The sequence below is a fragment of the Heteronotia binoei genome, chromosome 4, assembly GCF_032191835.1.
Source record: "Heteronotia binoei isolate CCM8104 ecotype False Entrance Well chromosome 4, APGP_CSIRO_Hbin_v1, whole genome shotgun sequence".
In the NCBI taxonomy this organism is placed as follows: Eukaryota; Metazoa; Chordata; class Lepidosauria; order Squamata; family Gekkonidae; genus Heteronotia; species Heteronotia binoei.
The window spans coordinates 154,742,164-154,768,390 of NC_083226.1; the positions used below are offsets into that span (position 1 = coordinate 154,742,164).

Consider the following 26,227-nt stretch of genomic DNA (forward strand, 5'->3'; position numbering starts at 1 on the left):
ATTGTAAGCCGCTCTGAGTCTCTGTTTCAGAGAGAAAGGCGGAGTATAAAACTGCAATTCTTCTTCTCTTTGTATTGACAATATTGCTGGTTAATAGTTACAGCCAGGCAGAATATTTTGTGTTCGGTTGCATTCTCTGTTTTGAATACTTCTTAAGATGATTTTTTTGGGTAGGTAATATGTTTGTAATAAACAATTTGGCTTTTTAAAAAAGATTATCATACATTCTTATTAGGTGTACCATTTTAAATAAACAATCAATCGTGTAAATACCCTCATTATCTTTGTAAAATTTGTTTTCCCACCTCAGAGAGGACAGAGAAGCACGGCTCTCAGCAAGCAAAATGGGAATAGTAGCAGCATTTCGTTCATGGGCAGGTAAGTTTTCCGTTTCAGCTCTGAAGCACAATTAATGCAAAAGTAGCCTATTTTGAGTGTGGAGAAGAAGTGTGGAATTTGCTATTGGTTGCAAAATACATCATCTTGAGAATTTGTCTTGATTTTTTTTTTTTAAAGAAGACTGTCTGATTCAAGGCTTTGAAGACAGGCTTGAAATGTGCCAGCAGTATCTACTAAAATGTCGGAAACCAGAGGCTAGACATTCCTTTTTTAAAACAAATGGAAGTTGAATTGTGCACCAGTACCAAATTCCATTCTTCTGTGTAATTGGATATGAATTATTGAAGTTTTTCCATGAATTATTGAAGTATTATGGAAAACACTTGGGGATGGGTGTCTGAAGAACTAAGCCGGATCAAGATGATGCAAGAGAAAGTTTGAGGTGACACCCACAGATTAAAAATGTGGATGGCATATACGCTAGAGTTAAAGAATGCAGATGTGATATTATTGACCTTTTAACAAAACAAAAAAACACATAGCTTGTCACAAGTTAAGCTTTATAGGGACTGCTCTGCTGACTGCTTAAATAACAAAAAATACAGAATATGAATAAACAGTTTTAACAGTGGAATGGAGCAAGAAATTGGGTTTTTGTGGTGTTTAGAAAAAATGCTCTGGAATCATGAGTGAGATCTAATGAATTTCTCCAAACTGAACGGGCAATAAAATTTTAAAAATAAAGTTCATTGTAAATAATGTAGATGTACATTAGGTTAAAAAGAATATCTATGTACGCACTGGTGAGCTCAGAACTGACTGAGGCTATCTAGAAAGGCAGCTCCATGAATAAGTATTTTCACTGTGCAGTAGCAGCAAGAAGACTTCGTTCTGTGCATGGGATATCAGGAAAGGGACCCAAAATGAAACGACCAATGTCACAATGCAGTTACATAAATCTGTGGTACATCCATATTTGAAATAGTGCATATACAGTTCTTTTCAACCCATTTCAAAAAGAGATGCTGGGAAGAGTACAGAGAAGTATAATTGTGAGTTAGAGCATTTTCCTTATGAGAAAAAATTAAAACAGACTTCCAAAGAAAGACATGGCAAGGAGGGAAAGTGAATGATTAAGAGAAAATGGACAAAGAATACTCCTCCCCCACCCCTCCCTCCAATACTAGAACTCAGAATCACCAAATGAAATTATTATTGGTAAGTTCTGGAATATAAGAAAAGCACTTCTTCATGTATCTTCTCATAAGTATGGAATGATTGCCATAAGATGTGTTGATGGGCATTAGTTTTAAATGGCTTTGAAACAAAATACATGGAAAATCCTGGATTGCTAACAGTAATATAATTTAATGATATCTCCATGTTTAGGTGCTATTCTGAGTATGAGGCATTATGAGCAAAGAGGGCCAGAAGATTGTCATGCTCTACTCTCAAGCTGCTGAGTTACCACTTTTGGAAACTTAGTGATGATCTGGATTAACTAACCCTCGGTTTGATGCACTAGAGTTCTGTGTTGTCATAAATTTTCTAAAGGGGTTCTGTTCTATTAACATGGAAAAGACAATAATGGAGTTATATTCCTCCCAGATGAAGATAGCGTCTCAGCCTTTTTGAGTTACATTTTTGTATTATTCATGCAGTGAAGATATTCTCATGGTTGTTTTAATGCTCTGAACTTTACACAGGATTGTTCTTGTGCTGTCTTTGTATAATTAGCTCTTTTCTATCATAGACATTTACAAATGAGAAAATCTTTAACTGCGCTGTTGTATAACTACACATTTATTTTTATTTTAGGCATTATCAGTTTGTGCAAGCCTGGGAATTCTGGGATCCAGTCTCTTATTGGTGTGCTGTGCATACCTAACATGGAAATTCGGGTATGTATTTTACAGGTAGAACTCTTATATTGTATGTGCCTTCATAGGTAGTAGTCAGTTTTTGTCTTATGTTCCTGTTAATGTCCTGGATTTGTGCCATCTTATTTTACTGATGATGGGATAGTGGCCTTGTTGGGGACATTACTACTTATAGCTCTCCAGTGCCTTCACAGCATAAGAGGTTAAGCCAGAAATGCATATGGGCTGCTCAGAAGTGATGTTGAACTACCAGGGCTCAGATGTCATCACAGACATCCACAGGCCACGAACTTAGCTCCTGTGAGGGTGAACAGAGTTGGAGAGCTGCAGATTGAGAGGAGCCCCAGATATTCAAAGGGGACCTTGGTTCAGTGGATGGAAGGGACAGAGGAGTCACCAATGAGAAGTCCATTGAGATGCCCTGCTGCAAGGAGAAGCGTAGAACACTGGCAAAGTTGTGGTGAACAATCTCAGTGGCATCCCAGCAGTTCAGGGCTCCCTAGCTTCTACAGTGACCCAAATCATAGACTTACAGCTCAGTCTGAAACAGAGTTACCCCCTTTTACATGTGTTGACTTCAGTGTTTAGGATTATGCTGCTAATTATGTTAATGAAATCAGAGCCTTGCCCGCCCCCCCCCCCCAATGAACAAGAAAACAGAATTTGAAAAGAGGTGTTTTTATGAACTATGGGAATAATAACTGACAAGGTGGTTCAGGTGGGTAGCTGTGTTGGTCTAAAGCAATAGAACAGAATTTGAGTCCAGTGTCAAAGTTTAATTTTAGATATAGGCTTTCGTGTGCATGCACACTTCTTCAGATACATTAAACCAGATTTCTTCTAGCCTTACTATAGGTGGTGGGGGGGGGTTAGTTACCAAGAAAGGCTAGAAAAGTCAAGATGCATAAGTAACTAAGCGATAAATGTAGCCAGAAGTGGATTAACTTCTGGGTGCAAAAATGTATTTGTGTATAAAAGCTAGACCAGTCAAAAAAGCCACTAAAAGCAGAAACTATATATTTGCATAACTGGAATATATGAAATTTACATCTTAAAGATGCAGTTTATTCATAAATTTATCTTCATCTATGTCTATTTGCCAGTAATTGTAGCTGTGTTGGTTCTTTGTGTTGTTTCCTTGATTAGCACACGGCTTTCTTTTAGTGGGTTCTTGTAACTTATAATTCAGCAGTCTCCCAGTCTGTTTCTGAAATTTCTGTGCGATACAGCAGCTACTTTGAGGAAGGTTGAAATGTTCTACAGGTTTCTCAATTTTGTTACTTATGCATCTTGACTCTAAGCCTTTCCCGGCAACTACCCTCCCCCCCAATATGTAAGGTTTGAGGAAACGTGTGTGCACACGAAAGCTTGTACACAGAGTTAAAATGTGTTGATCTTAAAGGTGTCACTGCACTCAAAGTATAACAAGGTGGTGTTTTATCAAGTTAATTGCATTGCATTGTAATTAAGACCTACTCATGACATGTCAGTCTTGAAGCAGGCATTATTGATCTTTCTGTAGTTAATTGGAAGTAAAACTGCATGAAAGCCGTGTTTTATTACAGCTGTGTTTCTAAAAAAGCAGCATTAAAGTACAGTACATATTCTACAATAAAATGTTAAATGATTATATGCAACTGATAATTCCTGCATATCAGGTAGTTGTTTTTCATTGTACAAAATGTGGAATGCCAGTGCAGGAGGGGGGGGCGGCTTTGGATCCTCCACCACTGTCACTGTAATCGTACTTTTGTGGTGAAGATGGGCTGGGCTAGTTTGTAGGCAAGTTACACCGTGACTAGTAGGGACTGGATGTACTGAATTCAATTTTAAAATGTAAATCAGTTGCCCTTGCTTCTAAGTAGAAGGAAAACTGTAAAACATAGAAGTGCTTCATTGTAGCAGAGCCACAGTGCCTACATGTGGAGGGATCCTCATAGGTTTCAAGAGAACCCAGGTTCCCCTCTCCTTTCCCCCGCCCCCTTGACATGCATGTGCTTGTACAAAGCAGGAAGTCTCCTATGGCCATATCCAGTGCTCCCTCTTGTCTTGAAGCTCAGATAACTTGCAAACATCCCTGCATTCCCGTAGTGACCCATTTTGCCAAGGGGGTGCTTGCACAAAAAGGCAGAACTCTGAACCATAACGATACTTGGAACTATTGCACCTGGCATCATTGTTTCCTTAGACAATTTTTAAAGGAATGCTAAAATCCTCTGAAATTTTTGACATACCGCTTCAACAGAAGTGCACAAATCTGTGTTGACTTTTGTGACCATATTTCCATTTTGTTTATAGCGGGGCCTACTTGAAGTTCTTTATGATATATTTCGCCTCCCTCTTCCCGTTGTGACAGAAGAATTTATAGAAGCACTTCTCAGCGTGGGTTAGTATTTAGCCTTTGTATGTTCCCCATATTTTTCTTCCCACTGGCGACGTGTTGTGGTTGAGTGGGATGTATTCATAATTGTCTCCCTCACTGGTATTATTTCCTTTCCTCGTGCCTACATGCTGCCCTCATGTTAGCAAGGTAAAGCTGTAACCATCGCCAAGGCCTGGCTCAGACACAACAGTAAACCATGGTATAATTTGGATGTCTGGTTTAATCCTGGATTATTTTATAGTCTGATTTAATCCTGGATGAAACTGAACAAACAATAGTTAGTAGTGGTTCAAGTGAAACAGCAGTTATGGTTTGCCATGGAGGTGTTTAATTTTCAGGCTGTAAACAAAGGAGGGTGGGGGGGGAGAGAGATTGTGTAGCCAGAGACCCTCCAGGTTTGTTTATAATTGTTTTATGGATCCCCAAGACTTGTTTGGTTTTATGTCTAATCCAGATCAGATCCAGTTTGGAGTTTAAAAATTGATCGCAGGCCAGACAAGAGTTCATTTATAAGCCTGAAGTTTCTAGATTTTGAAACTGAATCTAATTAGTTTGTGTAGAGTTCTCCCACCCTCCCGCATCTTTCTGCTTTCAGTCATACTATAATTGCCTGCTGTTTTAGTGATATGAATGTTTCCAAATTGCTTGTAGCTTTCTTGAGATTTGTATGGAGTGTTTTTATGAAGTTATGTAATTTTGAATAACATTGATCCCTTGGGGAGGAGGAGTAGCAACATGTAAATATTTTAAATAAATAATATGGTTATCTCCTTGAGGAGAATTTTACTTCCCTGCAGTGGATAAATATTATTAGGAAACTTACTGTGTTGGTTTCCTGCTCAATATGGTAGGCTGACAGACTACATCAGCAAAGGGATTGCACTAGTTGTTCCAATTATTGTTCCAATGTGGGAATAATGAACGGAGAAGGAAAATGGGGGGATTATGAAGGTCAACTATATTCCTGAGTAAGCTTTTGCTTGATCTTCATGTTTCCCTTTTTTTGCCTCTATTTCTCTGCTGTTCTTTCATGCTTATGCACCTTCGATGTGTAAAGATTAACAATGGGGATAGATAATAGGATGGTGATAAGATGACAAGAAAGTCAAATAATATGCAAATAAACTCTGGGTCCCCATCTCCACGAAGTAGATAGCTTAACTGTGAAGCCTCATATTTTCCAGGCTGTCTTCTGAATGCAACAAGTTCATTTTGAAAATAACTTTGTTCAGCTCAGAACATATTCCTCTGTGTTTGTGTGTATGTGTGTGGGGGGGGGGTTACCCTGGAAGTGGTGCTCAGGAAGAGCAAAATGAACCTGAATCTGATGTGATTAGTATTAGCAGGACAGAAGAAGGGTGGCCCGGGCCTCTGCTTTTGTGAGTGTAAAGAAAATAAGTTGTTAGGGAGAAATGGGCCTCTAAAAGGTAGTTACTGGATCCCCTCTTATGTGTATATTGTAGTCACAGAGTTTGCCTCACAAAAGCAAAGGGTATTATTGGGAGACAAGAAAAAACAATAACAATAAAAACCAAAACAAATGAATTGTGGAACTGTGGAGGAAAACTGGCTGTTTCTTTTTTTCACCCCTACTTAATATTTTCTTGTTTCAGATCCAAGTCGCTTTCAAGACAGTTGGAGGCTTTCTGATGGCTTTGTAGCTGCAGAAGCTAAAATTATATTACCTCACAGAGCCAGATCCAGGTATTTATGGTGAAAAGGTTTAACTTGTAGTGCTACTTCTTCCATCTGTATTGGAATGTAAAATACAGCCTTGTGTAGTAATTTTAAACTCTTCGGTTTTTTGTTACTATAAGCTGCTTTGAGAGTCAGTTTATGACACAAAAGAAGGCTAAAATGCAATGAATGAAGACCTGATTTTTTTTTTCCTTGTTACACATTTATCTAGACCTGACCTCATGGACAATTACTTGGCACTTATTCTCTCTGCTTTCATTACAAATGGACTCCTAGAAGTAAGTTGAGATTTTTAATTTAGACAATAAATGTTTAAATACCACTTTGTTGTGGGATCTTTCTTATAAATCGACTGTGGGGTGACATGATAGAGGTTTACAAGATAATGCATGGGATGGAGAAAGTAGAGAAAGAAGTACTTTTCTCCCTTTCTCACAATACAAGAACTCGTGGGCATTCGATGAAATTGCTGAGCAGTCAGGTTAAAACAGATAAAAGGAAGTACTTCTTCACCCAAAGGGTGATTAACATGTGGAATTCACTGCCACAGGAGGTGGTGGCAGCTACAAGCATAGACAGCTTCAAGAGGGGGTTAGATAAAAATATGGAGCAGAGGTCCATCAGTGGCTATTAACCACAGTGTGTGTGTGTGTGTGTATAGATATATATTAATTTTTTTGGCCACTGTGTGACACAGAGTGTTGGACTGGATGGGCCATTGGCCTGATCCAACATGGCTTCTCTTATGTTCTAAGCAGTATCAGTGGAATGGTTATGGCAGTTGTTCATGTCTTAATTCTTTCAGGGCCTGGTCGAAGTGATCACAAGCAGCAATGACCATATATCTGTCAGAGCAACCATCTTACTGGGTGAACTTCTGCATATGGTAAGAAAAGACTTTTAAAAAAAACCCACCAGTTTGTTCCATTCTTTACCCTGGAACTCATTTTAAGGTTGGACTTCATCTCCGGTGACTGGAGGCAAGGAAATAAATTTTAAAGGAATAGTTGAGGAAGGATGCAATTGCATCTAGGCACACTGCTTCCTCTGTTTGCCTCATGGTGCTTGGTGTAGATTGTGATCTCTGGATCCTTATAATGCAGGTACATAGGACAAGAGCACAGGCCAGTCTTAACGGTTCAAAAGCTTCTTTAGTTAGAATAATGAGCTGATGAGTTATGCAAGTTATTGTATTTCTGCAGGCTGTTTGTGTTGTTTTCTTAGACTGGCTGTAAAATTCATAGCTTCAATGACTTGATAATGAACTGAAAATATCTGTTAGGGATGATGTTGTTTGTTTGTTTGTTTTTAACCAGGGTTGGTTCAGGCATTATTTGAAGCCAGGATTGGCCACTTAGAGAATTGGCCTGGGAGCCTGCAATTCACGCCCTCTTCCCTCCCTATGTACAAAGCAAAATAATTATTTCCAGGTTTTTCAGAAAACTGCATCTTGCTGTTATCACAAACTGTTGTTTGTCCTTGTTCTGTATACCAGGGTTCTAATCTGGAAATAAACTATTGTTTGAAATCCTGGTTTACTTGGAAAAAATTATTTTTATCACACATGGGAGCAAAGAGATTGCACAACTCCACACTTCTTACAGAGCTGTTTATTCAGCATCTAACCGTGGTTTGCAGATATCTGAACTAAGCCTCAGAGTAATGTTACAAATAACACCCAAGTCTACAGGAACGATGCTTCTACTTTGTTTTCAGATTCAGGATTACCTCTTCTTTGAGATTATTAAACTGGCTTTGTGTGAGAAGTGATTTGTTTTTCCAATGATTCTGTATTCCATTCGACTTAACTATTATCTTCAGTGTCTGGGGGACTTGGGCTCTATTTGAAAAATCAAAACCTGTGAAGTGCTTCTGTTTTTCAGGCAAACACCATTCTTCCTCATTGTCACAGCCACCACTTACATTGCTTACCAACATTAATGAATATGGCAGCTTCTTTTGACATTGAAAAGGAGAAAAGACTGTAAGCATACTTTTATGAAAAATAAAATATATGCTGTGCTAAGTTGGAGACTGATTTATACATTGAATGGAGACTTCTGTAAAGCCTGTCTTTTTGCAGTATGTTGTTTACCTCAATTCATGTTTCTAATAGCTTACGTATTTGGCATTGTATCGTGAGCACATAGCTTGGGGAACAGTGCATAGAAACATGTTCTATAACTAAATGTCATGTATTGTTTCCTGCTAAGAGCCTTCCTCTAGAGAAGGACATTTGCATGCTGCTGAACCAGATGGTGGGATACAATGCCTCATATGAAATGTTCCCAGTATAAAATAGCAGAAATGGTTGGAGGAAATGGAGGAAGATGGGAACATGGTCTAACTCTCATTGCTCCCATTTCCTGAAAGTAACCTATTGTTAGCGAGCAACAGTATACTGTATACTGCATCTATTTCCTTTCTGAAGTAATGGGTGACTTTAAAAAACTTTGCTATTAGCATTTTCTGTACTAAGTACTTTATCAACCCATCTGCAGGGAGGAGTTTCAAAGCCCTTCTGCAGTTCAAAGGATGGGTAGAAAGAGGAAAATGAAGGCCAAAGTTATATACACATGGGAACTTAGGGATGGGGCTGTGGCTTAGTTTAGAGCATATGTGGGATACAGGTTCAGGCTTTGGTGTTTCTAGTTAGGTAAGTAGGTGAAAGGAACTATCCTTCTCTGGTGGAGATCCTGAGTAGACAATATTGAGTAAGAGTGTACAACATTGAGTGAAATGGACCAGTGATTTGGCTTCATATAAAAACAGCTTCACATTCTTAAACCTTGAAAAGAACCATTAAAGTGGGCTGTTCTGATGGGCCTAACTTTTTATGCCACCCTACACTCATTATAGGAGGGGTGGGATAAAAAACGAATGAAGAAGTAAAAGGGATCAAGGTGTATAAATCACCTTTAACTGGAGTACTTCTAGGCTGTTCGTATTTCAGATAATTAGGGCTTACCTATGTGTTCCATTGGGAAACATGGTTGAATCTCACAGCATGTGCTTAAAGGCAGTTGTGGGGAGTGGGTTTGATTGATATTGGGAGTGTATTGCAAAGTTAGGGGAATTTATTTGACCTTTATCTAGCCCACTAGCAAAGATGTGTTTTCTGAGCGTGTGCTGCTAGAAGGTTCAGCAGCTCCAAGGGGGGAGAGGGGACATATCTGTGATACCGTAGCTTTCTAGTTTTGAAACTTTGGTTTACATCTTGAAGTTAGCCAGGCCTTCCATGAAAGGGAAAAAACTGCTGAATCCAATTTTTGAAAAAACCAAACCAGCAAATATACATGTTCAGAGATTAAGAACACCATTAAAAAAACAACCTGAGAGGAATACATTTTTTGAAAGATACTGTTGCTGTACGATTTAATTCTTGCCACATACACTCAGGAGCAGCATTAACTACAAGCAGCAATATTTCTTTTCCTCTTTGGTGCTTCACAAGGTCATTCTTATGAATAGCATACATAGACCAAGATTATAGAGTTTATATTGTAATGCTGCCTAATGAATTTTCCTGTTATGAACATTTTCCCTTGATAGACGAGCCAGCGCTGCACTGAATTGCTTAAAACGCTTTCATGAAATGAAAAAACGAGGACCTAAGCCGTACAGCCTTCATCTGGATCACATTGTTCAGAAAGCCATATCAACGCATCAGAAAAGGGATCAATATCGTGTGCATAAGGATATCTTTATTTTAAAGGTAGGGCGATTATCCTAGAATGAGCACTGTCAGATTGTTAATGTATGGGTTTTCTGTTTCACCTGAATGTTGCTTGGCATTCTGACCTTAATTGAAAAAGTCTAATATATAAAGAAAAACAGAGGTGGTTGTGTCTGTTTATTACAAGTTTTAATGTGTCTTGCAGTTCCGTTTCTAAAAAACCAAAGAGACATATGTCATTGGCTTATGAAAATAAACCTAGCCTGCATATTTGTACATTCTGACAAAAGAATTTATCTTGCAGCAAAATACATTTTTTGTTTTCCCTTTCCCTTTTGCTATGTTACAGGATACGGAAGAAGCACTGGCAACAAACCTTAGAGATAGCCAAGTTCTTCTCCACAAAGAGAACCTTGACTGGAACTGGAATCTGATAGGGACCATACTTAAGGTAAGCAGTGAAGCAGTGAAATAATTCAGCCTTTTTTTAAAAATTTGGAATACAGTGAAATAAAAGAAGGTAATCTACTATTGCCTCATGAGCTTAAACTAGCTGTAGTTGAACAGGACAACATTTAGAGAGTTTTTATATAAATATGTTATGACTGAGTGCCATGCAGTCCATAATTAGACTGGGTGTAAACTAGTATGCAGAAATGCCCTTGTTAGTGCAACTTATCAAGGACTGGTATATAGCTTACAAAATTTTATATCTGTTGTTTTCTAGTGGCCAAATGTAAATCTAAGGAACTTTAAAGATGAACAGTTGCACAGGTACGTAGATGACCAAGTAGATCTCTGTAAAGAAAAATCAGATTCAGAAAATATTACATTATGTCTTGGGAAATAACAGCATGTTCCTGAACTTAAAAACCATGATGACAATGTGTTAGATACTGATATCTGAGTTGGAATAAGTATGAAGACAGTTGTTTCTGTTCAGGGGGAAAAAACTATTTATACAAAAGGGAGGCAAACTATTTTAAAGAATACATAGTAGTCAGCTGTATCCTTGTAGCTGAGATTGCATTTCGAGAAAGTAAATTTGGTTTTCAGCTACCTTTACAAAATAAGATTTTCAGTACATAGATATTTTGATCTGGAAGGAAGCCCACTCACACAGTCTGATATTTATGCCAGAAACTGTGGGTGTAGGTTAAAGTGAAAAGGCAGTAGGCTGTGAGTTATCTGGTACTTGTCCAGCTCCAACTTAGCCACTGTAATTCACACAATGATCACCTCCAGGCTGGATTTCTGTAACTCACTCTACACAGACCCACTCTTGAGGCTGACCTGAAAACTCTGGCCAGTGCGGAAAGCAGCAGCTCAGGTCCTTACAGGCACCCTGCAATACAGCTCACATCCCTCCTGTGCTATGGGAGCTGCACTGGCTTCCAGTGGAGTACTGGATCTGGTTAAAGTGCTGGTGTTGACAGCCAGGAACCTGCTTTTCTCCAGGACCGCCTCTCCTGGTATACTTCCAGGAGAGCCTTGCTCTCTGTTGATCAACATTTGCTGTTGGTCCCTGACTTAATAGACATCCAACTGACCTCTACTAGGGCTTTTTCTCTCTGCTGAGTTCCGTTCGGGCCCTGCAGGACTTATTTTGGTTCCACAGGGCTTGTTAGGCAGGCATTTGGTTGAGGGCAGCCATGATTCCACCTTGGCACTCCCATTTCCACTTTTTTCACCCACCCTCCCACAAGATAGCGACACCATTCAGAACTTGGATGTAATCTCGTTTTTCTAGAATCTAATGTTTTATTGTCTGCTGTTTTGGTTTTAATTGGGTTTTTGCTGATTTTTATATCACTGTAAACCACCCTGAGCCTGGTTATCAGGAAAGGCGGTCAGAAATCCTAATAATAATAGATGATGGGCGGTCCAAGTGCTGATAGCTATTTTAGCGTGGTGCAGCCAAAGCAATCTTGCATGACTTAAAAGATGAATATAATTTCAATATAAGCTTCCTTGGATTACAGCACGTTTCCTCAGATGCTATGAGCAGTACGTAGATAAAGAGTAATGAGTTTGAGGTTCCATCTGACAAAGATAAGGTATAGGTGATCCTTTTGTCTGGTCTAGCAAGAGAATTCTTACTGACTATGGCAGCGATTTAAAGACTCAGCTTTCCTTTTCCCACATGGACCGTGATGCTAAGTAGAATTATTACAGTCTGAATCCATAAATTTTTGTAGCCTTGTGTTAAGCTAAAGGCCTGGTTATTGTCCAAGGCTTGCTTTAAGTTCTATGGTTTTGTGTACCGGCTTAATGTTAAAACGTTTTACCCATTCAGAAGCACCCCTCTCTTACTGCTGATACTCTTACCCTCTCACTGCTTTAACTGTGGGACTGAGAGCAAGTAGCCGCATTCTTTTCCTCCTCTGCAATGATCTCAGGTTACGGTTATCATGGGCAACAAACATAGCATTGTTTATTTCAGTGACTCAGAGTCATTAGTGCCAATTAATTCATTGCTGTCAATATGACCACCAGCATCTTTTCACTGCTTTTTCCGGTTCTGTTCTTTGTAAATGCGCAGGCTCTAAGCTGAGGCAAAATTACATTGTTCCTACAAATGCACATCATTTAGCATCCATGTGTTTGAAGCTGTGAATTGTTATGTGGTACGGTAATGATTCAGTCATAGCACAGTGACTGGGTGGGAAGGGTGCTCAGACTTTTAAAATAAGTCTCTGTAAGAGGGAGTGGAGCAACAGGGTGTGCTACTTTGACACCCCCACTCATCCCCACTGGAGGGGCTATATTTTCTCTAGTCTGTACTTTACAGATCCAGTTGAATGCAAGCAGGTTTGAGGCTGGAAGAATAAAGAAGTTGTTCTTCCCAGTATCTCCACGTTTCTTTGGGAAGATCTGCTTTTATGGTCATTATCACATTTGTGTGACGAGTTTTACTTCTGAAATTCATAATGTACAAATAGACTTGAATGAGCTTGTTTTAGGGCTCTATGTCATGCCAGTATAGCTAGTGGCACTTGGTTTATAGCCCCGATGTAATAGTTTTGTTTCTCATGTTTTCTTTGAGTCTGAGCCAAAAGAGAAAGCTGGGATATAAAAGCTCAATAAAAATAAACTTTGCTCAATGGGGTGGTATTAGTGTAGGATCAACTCCATTGCCTTATTTCCATTTTGTTAATTTGTATTATTTTCTCATGCAGCTCTCTTTTTAGGATCATTCATACATTGTTTGTTACCTTGTTTTGCTAATTTGGTCTCTTTTGAGGAAGTTCTTACCTTTTGTCACAGTTCCGGTTCTGAATAACCTGGGTAACAGGTGCTTGTATATATTTATAACTGATAAATTCAGACTAAGTTTGAGAGCAAATTACTTGGTTCTCAACATGCTCACATAGGAAAAACAGCTCTTCTGGCCATTGACGCGTGCAGCTGTCTGAAATACATATTGAGAAGCACTTCATTCTTCTATTTAATGCAGATTTGTGCGACGACTGCTCTATTTTTACAAGCCCAGTAGCAAATTGTATGCCAACCTGGATCTGGATTTCACAAAGTCAAAACAACTCACAGTTGTAGGTTGTCAGTTTACTGAATTTCTTCTTGAATCTGAAGAGGTAAGTTGGATGTCATTGAACTGCAGTGTAATGCAAACTAGAGCTAAAGTATTATTTTGGGGAAGGAGCATGCTCTAGAAAGTATTGGTCACTACATATATAAAAGCCATACAGGGTTTTATAATATTTATTGTTACATCCGCAGACAAAGAAAGGAAAAAGTAATTTAGAATGCATCAGAAAGGGTCCTAAAACATTCAATTATGTTAATAAAATAGACAACACTGTGTTCTATTTCCCGGCGGGTTGGTCTGTTTACATAACTGAGAACTTGACAGGAGAGGAAAGTACCAGAAGGTGTGAGATCCCTTTGGTAGAAACCTGTTTTTGAACAGCTTTACCTGCTACTGTTAGCTGTGACAGAACTTGGACTGCCCAAGATTGTTTACATTTTTGACTGCCATAATCCGCATGGGAATGAGTTATGGTTTTTAGGATCATTTGAGGCCAGCCTCATTGCTGACCTCGCCACATTTTTCATGTAGAGGAATTCCTATTGAAAGTCCATTGCTTTTTTTTTTTTTTTTAAAGCTTCTTTGAATGCTGCATTGAAGTTTGAATATTTCTTCTAAAATACATACGTTAATAAAAATCTTTGGATAATCCATTGTATGCATTGTTCTTGAATTCACAGATAAAATGTTTTAGACGTTCCTGCATGTTCCAGTAGCCCAAAGTTTGCCTTTGGTGTAATTTAGTTTTGTACTAGCCTGTTTAACAATTTATCTCTTGTATCTTGAGATAGAAATGGATATCTGTTTCCCCCTTCCCCCCATCTGAGGCAAGAGGGGGCAGAGAAACAGCTGCAGAACAAACTAAAACTGTTGCTTTCCCATTACTCTTAATCAGGATGGTCAAGGCTACCTTGAGGAGTTAGTAAAAGATATTGTACAGTGGCTCAATTCTTCCTCTGGAATGAAACCGGAACGAAGTCTCCAAAATAATGGTTTACTTAATACTCTCAGCCAGCACTACTTCTTATTTTTTGGTACACTCTCGTGCCATCCCCATGGAGTGAAAATGCTTGAAAAGTGTAATGTATTTCAGTGGTGAGTACCATTCTCCACTATGAAACTGTCTCAAAGAGCTCAGGTCCCCCCCTTCCATCCTGCATTACATTTCTCTAGATCTGCAGTTATTCAGCACCTTCTCTTCCCCTGCACCCATCTCCAAGTTCCGAAACAGTAGAGATATGTGGTTAGCAATGTTCTCTCTAAGCTGCAGAGTCTTGTGAGCAAAAATTATACTTTGTGAGCTACTGGCATTAAAGTTGTAAGCTGCTGCATAAATTAGTGTGCTCTGGGGTCATTCTTCCTGAGCTAAGCCAAAAACGTGTAAGCTGGAGGCTAAAAGTCTGTGAGCTAACTCATGCTAATTCAGCTTAAAGGGAATATCGGTTGTTAGTAATGTTTAGATTTTACTTGTAAAGGTTGTTTACAAATGGATGTGCAAATGTCATTAAAGTTGTTTGAGTCCCTTTGAGCCATTTATATTGCTTCTTTTCTGTGAACTTCAGTTATATGATTTAATGACCTACAAAATTCCAAAATGCAGAATTGACAGTCCAACTTTTAAAAAACCATACAAAACCCCACACAACTGAAATATTCTATGGCTTGGTCCTATCTAATGTGAGCAGAACAGCTCTTACATAAACTTTTCCCCTCCTGTTTCAGCTGTGCCTCCTAAAAGTAGGCTGCCCCTCTGAGCAGTGGGGGGGGGAGTGGGGGGTCTGCGGTGGAAGGGAGAATCAGCTCCCCCTAAAAAACACTTCTGCTTGTGAAAATATCTTCAGACTGCAAATATTGAGGTTAGGATCTACTCTGCAATATTTTCCTGAGTCAACATTTGGTAATTGTAAAAGATAAGCACATTGTAGCTTTCAGCAGAAGGTTTTACTATGGAAAATAAGTAATTGTGTCTCAATTTTGTTTCTGTTGCTACAGTCACAATATAATATTTGATACATCCTCAGGTGCAAGTGCAAGGTACATAGGCAAACAAGAGTTCCCTGCCCTAAGGAGCTTTCAATCTAAAATGTGATCGTGAGGGACAACCGATAGTGTGTTAAAATCAGTCCCATTAACATACAGATTTATATTATTAACTCCCATTCAGGTTTAGCACCTGAACATGCCTTTTGTGTGTGTGTATTTCTCTTACCAGGGCTTCCAGCTGTATTTAACTATGTTCAACTTGTTTTCAGTCTCCTTAACCTTTGCTCTTTGAAGAACCAAGATCACTTACTAAAACTGACGGTATCTAGTTTGGACTACAGCAGAGATGGATTAGCAAGGGTCATCCTTTCCAAAATCCTTACGGCAGCTACTGACGTAAGTGACAGGAACATACATGCTTACCTGCTGAAAATATATATAAGTATGAATGGATTTATTCATGCTTTCACCATGCTCTATATTGGATAGAGTGGGACTGGGCCAGGGAAACCTGTGTTGTGATGGTTACTCATAAAAGTATCTGAGTGACCATGAGCTAGTTTCTTTATTCCCACTCAGCCATGCAGCTCATGGTGTAGTCCAATCACTTTCAGCCTAAAAAGGTTATTGCGAGGATGGAATAAGGAGCTCCTTGAAGGAGCAGTGTGATAAAATGTAATAATAGTGCGTATGTTCAACCCTGGAAACTTAATGCATCCATAGTTTTTTATAACTGTACATTCAGTAATGAAAATGTCTTACCTTCCCTCAGCATGTAAACGCTTTGCCATGAGACAGACTTTGGGAGGAGAACACACAGTTTCTGGTCCAGAAGCTCAAGCTTCCATTTAATTTCTGACCCTCCTAGTTCAACATTCTTGGATTTAAAAATTATGGGGCACAAATAGAATAGAATCATAGAGTTGGAGAAGGCCATACAGGCTATCTAGTTCAACACCCCTACTCAATGCAGGATCAGCCTACAGGCAGCATCCCTGATAAGTGACAAATAGCCTCAAAGCTGGGTGTAATTTGGGTTTGCCCTTGATTTCAGTGGCTTATAAATGTCTGCAGTTTTGTGTCTGAGTGAGTTCTCATGTATCCATTTCTGTTTATCTGTTCCCTCCCTTCCTTTGTAGAGCTGCCGACTGTACGCCACAAAACATTTAAGGGTACTGCTGAGAGCCAATGTAGAATTCTTTAGTAACTGGGGGATCGAATTACTAGTCACTCAGCTGCATGACAAAAACAAAGCTATTTCCTCTGAAGCTCTTGATATTCTTGATGAGGCATGCGAAGACAAGGTGAGACTTTTCAGTTCCACTGTGCAGTCTTTGTAAAATGCACATTGTTTCTGTTCAGTTCATTATAAGAAATACGCACACAGTATGTTATCTCATCAACCATGAATGGAAAGAGTTCATGAAGTCAGTCTTTTCCTGTTCTTTAAAAACTATGTCATTGTATGTGTGTGTGGGGGGGTGTCTTGTAGTGCTTCCCCCTTAGCAATGGACGAGGGTCTGGGAGATCCCCACTGTACCATGAAACTTACAAAGTGGCCGTGGGCCAGTCACATTCTCAGCCTCACCAGATTGTTGTGAGGAAGGAGACGGATGTCCACTTCACTGATCTCTCACCAGATTCCTTGGGGAGCTCTGATTCTGAAGAGCAGCCTTACAGATGGCAGCAATGCCTTCCATTGACAGTTCATAGGACACAACACTCTTACCTTTCACATTCAATAGCAATTGTTTTGCATATTGATATAGAAGTTTTATATTACTTGGCCCTTGGAAGATTTGCTGTGATTTGTGCTGGTGACTTTTCCTCTTAAGTGTGGCTGCAAAAAGGCCAGCAACTCAAGAATAAGTCTTAATTCATAAATCATTTTCTTCGAAAGCAGATTATTTTAAAATAAGACACTAAATGCAAATGCCAAACTAATATGGTTCCTGTTGTTCACCTAATTACATATGCAGTTATTTGTCTGATGTACTCCAGAGTGAATTCCAATCTTATTGTATCCAATTTTTACCCTTCTGAAAATTTTTCCTCCTTTTCTTCTTTAGGCCAACCTTCATGCCCTCATCCAAATGAAACCAGCGCTGTCTCACCTTGGGGACAAGGGTTTGCTTCTGCTTCTAAGGTTAGTACATTATGAAGTATGGCATTTCAGATTAATAAAAGCCAATTCCCTAATCAGTGTTCATTTTATAAACAATGTATATATTTTTTTAGATTTCTCTCAATTCCAAAAGGATTTTCTTATCTCAATGAACGAGGATATGTGACAAAACAAATGGAGAAATGGCAGAAGGTACCTTTTTTGACAAATCTAACATGTTCTGTAGAACTCACATAAATGTATTTCTTCTTAAGCCAACTTCAACTTCCATAGGTTAGCTTATTCTGCCAGGGTGCTTTGAGGCATCATGTGACATCTTGCCTTACCAGCCATTGTGACCGGTGAAGGGGTTTTTTGTAACAAGAATTACATTGATTCAGAAGTCCTTTTTTTGCCGTCTGCAGTAGTGCCTTGGTAATGATAAAAATAGGAAGAAAGTTCTCTGATCACAGTAGACTGTTGTACATGAAAGCAAAGTATCAAAAATATTGTTCTGATGGACAATTTCATAACCTCTTTAGGAATACAATTTAAAATATGTTGAGTTGATAGAAGAGCAACTTAATGAAGCACTTACCACATATCGGAAACCTGTTGATGGTGATAATTATGTTCGCCGGAGCAACCAAAGGTAGGCAAAGACTAAGAATTGTGAGTGGGTTGTTAAGAAACTTGAAATAATTGCGGCTGTTTTTGAGATTGTGAAACCAAACCATTTTTCTTTCTACCAGATTACAACGGCCACATGTCTATCTGCCAGTTCACCTTTACGGTCAACTGGTACACCACAAAACAGGCTGCCATTTGTTGGAAGCTCAGGTAACGAACCTTAATTTATTTAATTCATAATCAAGTTAGCATTAAATACCCTTTTAGAATTTATTTTAGCATCCTTGATTTGGGTATTATTGATTTGGATGGCTTGACCTTTACTCAAAAAGCCCCATAAGAAAAGAAAACAGGATATGGCCGTTGAGTGTGTTTGGCTTTAGTAAGCAGTTTTACTACCACATCAGCTGTAACCTGTAACTTAATTAATTTTAAAATCCTTTCCCCCTACATTTGAAACCAGTAAATGAATGTCTCCCAGTCTATTTATTTATTTATTTTATTCTATCCCGCCCTTCCCATCAAGTGGCTCAGGGCGGCTTACAACACAAGAATATAACATAAATAGAAATTAAAGATAAAACATTTAGATTTAAGTATTAAACCATTAAAACATTTAAACATTTAAACATTTGGCATTTAAAACATGGGGCAGCGGACATCCAGTATAGCTACACTCACTTTCTTGTACCAGCTAGTCATAGGCCAGCTGGAAGAGGGTTGTCTTACAGGCCCTGCGGAACTGGGCTAAGTCCCGCAGGGCCCTCACCTCTTCTGGCAGCTGGTTCCACCAGGAGGGGGCCATAATAGAAAAGGCCCGGTCCCTCGTTGATTTTAAGCGGGCTACTTGCAAGTGTGTAAGACTTCACAAAAAACATGGGTGGAAATTCCTTGAGCTCTGGAGTGCCACCGTAGTAACTCCATGGGAGACAAAATCAGGAGTGGTTTGCTTTAGTCTTGACCAACAGTTCTTATGTGGAAGCCCCACTTGCAGGGCCAGCCCTAGACTATCTGGCACCCTAGGCAAGGCTAGCTTCTGGTGCCCCGCACTGCACTGATAACATCACTGAGTCACATGGGGGGGCGCCCAATTTGGTGCCCCCGGAAGGCCGTTGCCCTAGGCAATCGCCTGGCTTGCCTAGTGGCAGAGCTGGCCCTGCCCACTTGTAGAATTTTCATCTTGAGATTTTCCCAAATAATGTTGGGATGCAGTTTGAAAGAAGAAAGCCCCACAGCCAACAAGAGATTGCACAGCCATTACAAAATCTTCAGGAAACAAACCTTCCCCAGCAGTTCAGAATGGTGCAGCAGGAGGGGGGAAAGAAAAGAATGCAGCTCTTTTTTTCCCCTCGCACTTTTGCTATTGTAACATCTGAATTACTTTTTAGTTTCTGGAGCGCATACTGTGCTTCACAAGGCATGACTCAGAAACGACACTTGGAACTTGATTTTAAAAGTACGGAACAGGGAGTAATTAGCCTAGACGTGACTCCCTCTCCAGTTCCCACGCTGCTGTGATCTTTCAGGAGCGTGTGTATCACTCACATGCATCATCATCTTGCTCTCCCATGCCTGGCCTGCCATGCTGAAAATATGATAAACAATTGTGTGAAAATATTGTTAAAAACTGTGAACAAAAGCTTAGACTTATTGTTAAAGATGTAGCTGGTTGATTTTGAAATGTCCAAGATAGGGCTCCAGTTAGCTTTCATCTTAGGGCTCCCAGCTGTGTGAATTTCTGGGTTTTAAAAAATTCAGTGAATTGAAGAAAAGCTAAGCATTATCTAATTTCACTCTCTATTCATCGTTATTAAATATTCAAGAAATGGGAAAAATTGTTTACATATCATACATAAATACAAGCAGATCAGACTAGCTATTGTTGTTTAAGACATCCTTATCCAGTTTCACCAGCAGTCATTTTTGATTTATTTGTTACTATTCTTGATTTGATTAGCTTTTAAAGAATTTGTTATACTGATAACAGTAATAAGAGTAACCTATTCATATTTTAATTGCTTATTTATGTTGAAAAAAGCAACTGATGTAGAAATAACACAGACCTAATAATATTGAGGTACTTTTTTTCCCCCTTTAGAGTATTGTTCCTGACCTGAGTTACACGGTTCGTTCCCCTATGCTGGATAAATGGGAAGGGATTAAGCAGTTGAAGGCTGCTCTCTGGGCACTGGTTAGTTTTTTAAAAAAACCCCTCTATCAGGGTTTTCCTTTTTATATAACTCTAAACACAAGTGAGGATATGTACTAATCTATTTGTTTCTGGAATTTTTTCTCTTAAATGGCCATTTTTTGAGTATTATTTACTATTTGCATTTGGAATTTTTTGAAAGATTTCAGTACTGGTTTATTTGTTTTTTATTCATAATACAACAATGATAAACAAATGATTGGGTCCTTTGGTACCCCTTCTCCCTTCTCTGTATTGACATTAATTTTGAGTTATGTCAGTGCAAGGCAAATCTATATGTTCAGTTTCTGTGTAAGCAGTAGCAGAATTTATTTTGAGATTAGGAAAGATTGTAAGGAACGTTGATACTGGATAGAAAGTCAGTATCTGTGCTGCATTTGGTCGTACACAGAACATGATTCAAACTCTAAGCATCACCACATCATATTTATTGTATTGATCTTTTTATCAGTATCTCTACAGCCAGCTTAGTCACAGGTAAACTTCTCATTCCAGGGCAATATTGGATCTTCAAATTGGGGTCTGAATTTGCTTCAAGAAGAAAATGTGATTCCTGATATACTAGCCCTCGCCCAACATTGTGAAGTCTTGTCTATTAGAGGGTAAGTACTATTTGATAACAGGAAACTCTGGCTTTTAAGCAGTTGAGGGATCTTTTTTATTAGTCCGAAAGTCATTAAAATTGTTTGATTTGCTGCTAGCAGCTCTATTCCTTGCATATAGTATAGCATCCTGCATAGTTTTGGGACAAAAGAGATGCATCCCACAAGGAAAGCCTAGAATTTAACCAGAGGCCCCTGTGTGGCAGTTAATAATGTTGACCATTTTTTTGCGCCCTTGCTGCTGCCTTGGCAAAGCATCTGCCGTTGTTTCAAAGAGGACCTTAAACATTGGACATCCGTTGATGCGCAGTGCAAATGGTAATCCTGTTTGCCAGGCAACAAAAATAAATTATTAGGAAGGGAATTATTAGGAAGGGAATTGAAAACAAATCAGCCAGTATCATAATGCCCCTGTATAAATCGATGGTGCGGTCTCATTTGGAGTACTGTGTGCAGTTCTGGTCGCCGCACCTCAAAAAGGATATTATAGCATTGGAGAAAGTTCAGAAAAGGGCAACTAGAATGATTAAAGGGCTGGAACACCTTCCCTATGAAGAAAGGTTGAAACGCTTAGGGCTCTTTAGCTTGGAGAAACGTCGACTGAGGGGTGACATGATAGAGGTTTACAAGATAATGCATGGGATGGAGAAAGTAGAGAAAGAAGTACTTTTCTCCCTTTCTCACAATACGAGAACTCATGGGCATTCGATGAAATTGCTGAGCAGACAGGTTAAAACGGATAAAAGGAAGTACTTCTTCACCCAAAGGGTGATTAACATGTGGAATTCACTGCCACAGGAGGTGGTGGCGGCCACAAGCATGGCCACCTTCAAGAGGGGGTTAGATAAAAATATGGAGCAGAGGTCCATCAGTGGCTATTAGCCACAGTGTGTATGTGTGTGTTTTTATATATATATAGACGTGGACTATTGCACCCTTCTTAAATCTTCGTTTGCGAAGCCAAGCCGAGAGAGAGAGAGATATATATATTTGGCCGCTGTGTGACACAGAATGTTGGACTGGATGGGCCATTGGCCTGATCTAACATGGCTTCTCTTATGTTCTTATAAATGTCAGAAAACTAAAACTACACACATCTACAATTTAGAATATTGTTCTGTACCTCTGAATCTTTATTTTTCATCTGTATTTTTAAAAAAACATTGATGGATAGTTTAAAAAATATACAATGTAGCAAGTCTAATCATTTCTACAGTTTAACTCTTAATTTTTCTTACTCCATATGTACTTAACTCATTAAGTCACTTCAGTTAAAATAATTACATTATTATTATTATTATTTAGTTTATTTATATTCCACCCATTCCCCCATGGAATGCTCAGGGCAGAGTACATCAATAAATCACAATAAATCACAATAAAATCAGTTACAATAGCGAATTAGTATTACAGCCAGATGGTTCCACAGAGTGATGTAGTGGTGTGGTAGCACAGTGTGATATCTCAGGGGAGGCCAACTGATCTAACAAGTAGATGCCTGCCACTTCATCCAAAAGCCTGGTGGAACAACTCCGTTTTACAGGCCCTATGGAAGGCTAACAAGCCAGGTAGGGTCCGGATCTCCATAGGGAGCTGATTCCATCAGGTTGGGGCCAGGACCAAAAAGGTCTTGGCCCTGGTAGAGACAAGGCGGGCATCTCTTGGGCCGGGGATGGTCAAGAAGGTCTTGGGAGGCCAAACAAAGTGACCTCCAGGGCACTTTGCATTCACTCTTGCAGCCTAGATCTTCGGGTGTGCATAACAAAGGACTTCATGTTAACTGTATTTCTATATGTGTGTGTGTAAAATTGTCTATAGGACTATAGATGCATTGCATGCTAATATATTGTTGTTTAAAGTAGATTCCTGTTTGTAAATACAGGACTTGTGTCTATGTGCTTGGCCTGATAGCCAAAACAAAGCAAGGCTGTGATATTCTGAAGCATCAGAATTGGGATGCGGTGAGACACAGCCGTCGGCACCCTTGGCCAGTAGTCCCTGATGACATGGAGCAGCTCTGCAACGAACTCTCCTCTATTCCCAGCACACTTAGCTTGAACTCTGAATCTACCAGTTCGAGGCACAACAGTGAAAGTGAATCTGCACCATCGAGTAAGTACGCGTAGCAGCAGAAGCAGCTGGATATTCAGAAAAGCATGTAGTTTATGTGATCCAGCAAGTCTGAGAACATAACATCCTGTGGATATTGATGAAAAACTTAAACAGGAGCTTAATTCTAAACCAGGAATCCCCAACATGGTGCTCATGAGCATGATGGTGCCTCCACCAACCATTTGAAAAAGTAGACGGGGCTGTTGCCTAGCAAGGCTCTTGATTGGTTGTTGGAGGTTTGATTGGCTGTGCAGATTTTTAAAATTTTGCTTTGGTAGCAGCTGCTACAACAGCACAAGCATCTTCAGCATGTGACTGAAGGTAAGCTGCAGCAATTATTGTTGCAGGCTCTACCTGCAGTGGCGTCCAATTTGTGGCTGTGCTCACCACATTGTGTCAAAATTCAAAAGGTGCCCTCTGTCTCAAAAAGGTTGGGGACCCCTGCTCTAACCTTGTGCTTAGCTGTGGCAGATCATAATAATGCTCTGCATGCACAGTGTGTGCATTACTGTTTTCCCCTTGTGAATCTTTCATCCTCACAACTCTGACATAGTTTGTTGGTTCAGCTGCCACCGAACTCCAACTTTGTTCTGCTGCTTCAGACCCACACAGCTGCTCACCTGAATCTGTGAGTTAGCTTAGGCTGAGGGTGTGTGACTGGCCCAAGGGCACCCAGTGAACATCCATAGCAGAAATGGGGATTGGGAACGTGGGTCTCCCAGATCCTAGTCTGACACTCTAGCCACTATGCCACACTGGCATTGTCATTGGCAAGGTTTCTGTATCCCGTTCCTTCCAACTGGGACTTGGAGTAAGAGCTTTACAATTCACGTCTCTGTTACAGACTTGTAAAACTGCATTCAGCAATACAAGCTTTTCTCTTAATTTCAGGCATGTTTATTTTAGAAGATGACAGACTTGGCAGCACCTCTACTAGCACCTTCTTCTTAGACATCTCAGAAGATGCAGAGCAGAATTCCTATGACCGAGCTGGGCCCTTAAAAGATAAGGATCGCAGCCCCTTCCCCTTCTTTGCCTCCAGCAGGCTTGTGAAGAACCGCTTCCTGAATTCTTTGACCCTGCCTAATAAAAAACATAGGAGTAGCAGTGACCCTAAAGGAGGCAAGCTGTCAGACTGCAAGTTGGGCTTGAGGCGAAATCGTACAGTAACTGAGCCTTCCAGTAGCATGGACTTTACCCAGGGGGATGAATTTACCCCTATGTTCCAGGTGCCTAAAATCCACACTCTGAAACTAGAGACTTCATTTGTCAGCAGCAAGCACAGCGAAGATGCAGACAGTACCCCGAGCATTGGTGAAAATGACCTAAAGCTTCCAAAAAGCCTTTGCCACGAGAACCACAGAGATCACACCAGCCGAGAGAGGCTGATGGGAGAGGTTTCTACTCAGACCCATTTCAAAAGCCGTAGCTTGAGTTTCAATACAGATACCACCACAAGTGGGATCAGTTCAATGAGCTCGAGCCCATCCCGGGAGACGGTGGGGGTGGACACTACAAACATAGACACGGACTGTGGGAGCTTAAGCACCGTGGTGAGTACCAAGACAGTTAAGATGCTCCATTGTTCGACCCCGCAGTCCAACCACCTCCCTCTCTCAAAATCCAACTCTGTCTCTCTGGTACCACCGGGCTCCTCGCACACCCTTCCTCGGAGGGCGCAGTCGCTAAAAGCGCCTTCGCTTGCAACCATCAAGAGCCTAGCCGACTACAACTTCAGCTACACCAGTTCTCGAGATGCCTTTGGGTACGCAACGCTAAAACGCTTACAGCAGCAGAGGATGCACCCCTCTTTGTCTCATTCAGAAGCCCTGGCATCTCCAGCAAAGGACGTGCTCTTCACTGACACAATTACAATGAAGTCCGGTAGCCTGGACTCCCGGCTAACGCCAAACAGGTAAGGGTCTTCCTCATGTTGTTTTTGGCCACAGAAAATGAGCCACAAATTTGGGGTGTGTTGTGTTCCATAAACACATGAAGCTACCTTATATTAAATCATCAGACCCTTGGTCCTTCAAGTTCTGTATTGTCTGCTCAGACAGGTAGCAGCTCTCCAGGGTCTCAGGCAGAGGTCTTTCACATCACTTGCTGCTTTAATCCTTTTAACTGGAGATGTTGGGGATTGATTGAGGGACATCTTGCCTGCCAAGGAGATGCTCTGTTACTGAGCCATGCCCCCTCCCCAAGAAGTTAGGTGTGAGGACAGAAGAGCGGCAGTGTGCAGCTGGAGCTTCCTTTGACATTGTCACCACGCTGTTGCCTAAGAGGAAAGCCCCTGCTCAGTTAAAACAACCAAGTAAGCTCCAGCTGCACAAGCAGTTCTGTTTTCCATCACGGCCTCTGGCTTCAGACAAAGCTCCTGGACCAGGTCATTCCTCATCTTCTGATCTAGGCCCTGAGAGAAATTGTGGTTCTAAGGCTCCTTCGCATGTTATGTCGTGGGTCAAAGCAGGTAAGTCGCTGTAAGATCTGTGATTGGTCTTCCAGCATCTTTTTAAGCTTTGTTACAGCCTGTGTAGTTAGCAGGAAACCTAAATTGTCCTTATTGTTTTTTTTGACAGTGGTAAATTCAACAAGCTTGTCTGAGTTTCTCAGGCTTATTTATGGAAAATGTGCTGTGTTCTAAACACTGGTTCTTTGAATAAGATAGGAAGTGTATATGCTGCAAGGCGTTCTTTGTTGTTAAATGCGTATGGCAGAGGGCGGGGTGACTTCCAAAGTATATCATCAGGGGCTTGCTTGTTTTTGTGCTCATTACAGATTCATGAGAGCTTTAAGTTATGCCTCCTCGCTAGACAAAGAAGACTTACTAAGCCCTATTAACCAAAACACACTGCAGCGTTCTTCTTCTGTTCGATCCATGGTGTCCAATGCTACTTTTGGCAGCTCTGATGATTACATTGGCCTCGCTCTCCCAGTTGACATCAATGAAATATTCCAGGTGTGTTGACATGTCCACATGTATTTGTCCCAAGCATATGTGTCTTCTTGTGAGGGCATTCGTGACCTCTAGTCAAGTGGTCTGGCGCTGCTTCCAGACAAAGTT

The 26,227-nt window shown here is 40.2% G+C and overlaps 1 protein-coding gene across 1 annotated transcript in view; it reads left to right on the top strand.

Moving 5' to 3' along the window:
- Positions 1-26,227, top strand: part of RICTOR (RPTOR independent companion of MTOR complex 2) — an 80,060-nt gene that overhangs the window by 48,111 nt on the left and 5,722 nt on the right. Inside the window, exons 10-32 of the mRNA XM_060236056.1 lie at positions 311-378; positions 2,158-2,240; positions 4,518-4,605; positions 6,216-6,306; positions 6,512-6,578; positions 7,106-7,186; positions 8,184-8,284; positions 9,853-10,015; positions 10,326-10,427; positions 10,704-10,750; positions 13,434-13,569; positions 14,419-14,618; positions 15,776-15,902; positions 16,646-16,810; positions 17,576-17,652; positions 17,745-17,823; positions 18,153-18,262; positions 18,363-18,450; positions 20,339-20,431; positions 20,945-21,051; positions 22,934-23,163; positions 24,055-25,078; positions 25,942-26,122. Coding sequence (XP_060092039.1) covers positions 311-378; positions 2,158-2,240; positions 4,518-4,605; positions 6,216-6,306; positions 6,512-6,578; positions 7,106-7,186; positions 8,184-8,284; positions 9,853-10,015; positions 10,326-10,427; positions 10,704-10,750; positions 13,434-13,569; positions 14,419-14,618; positions 15,776-15,902; positions 16,646-16,810; positions 17,576-17,652; positions 17,745-17,823; positions 18,153-18,262; positions 18,363-18,450; positions 20,339-20,431; positions 20,945-21,051; positions 22,934-23,163; positions 24,055-25,078; positions 25,942-26,122 — 3,508 coding nt within the window. The remainder of the gene's footprint in view (positions 1-310; positions 379-2,157; positions 2,241-4,517; positions 4,606-6,215; positions 6,307-6,511; positions 6,579-7,105; positions 7,187-8,183; positions 8,285-9,852; positions 10,016-10,325; positions 10,428-10,703; positions 10,751-13,433; positions 13,570-14,418; positions 14,619-15,775; positions 15,903-16,645; positions 16,811-17,575; positions 17,653-17,744; positions 17,824-18,152; positions 18,263-18,362; positions 18,451-20,338; positions 20,432-20,944; positions 21,052-22,933; positions 23,164-24,054; positions 25,079-25,941; positions 26,123-26,227) is intronic.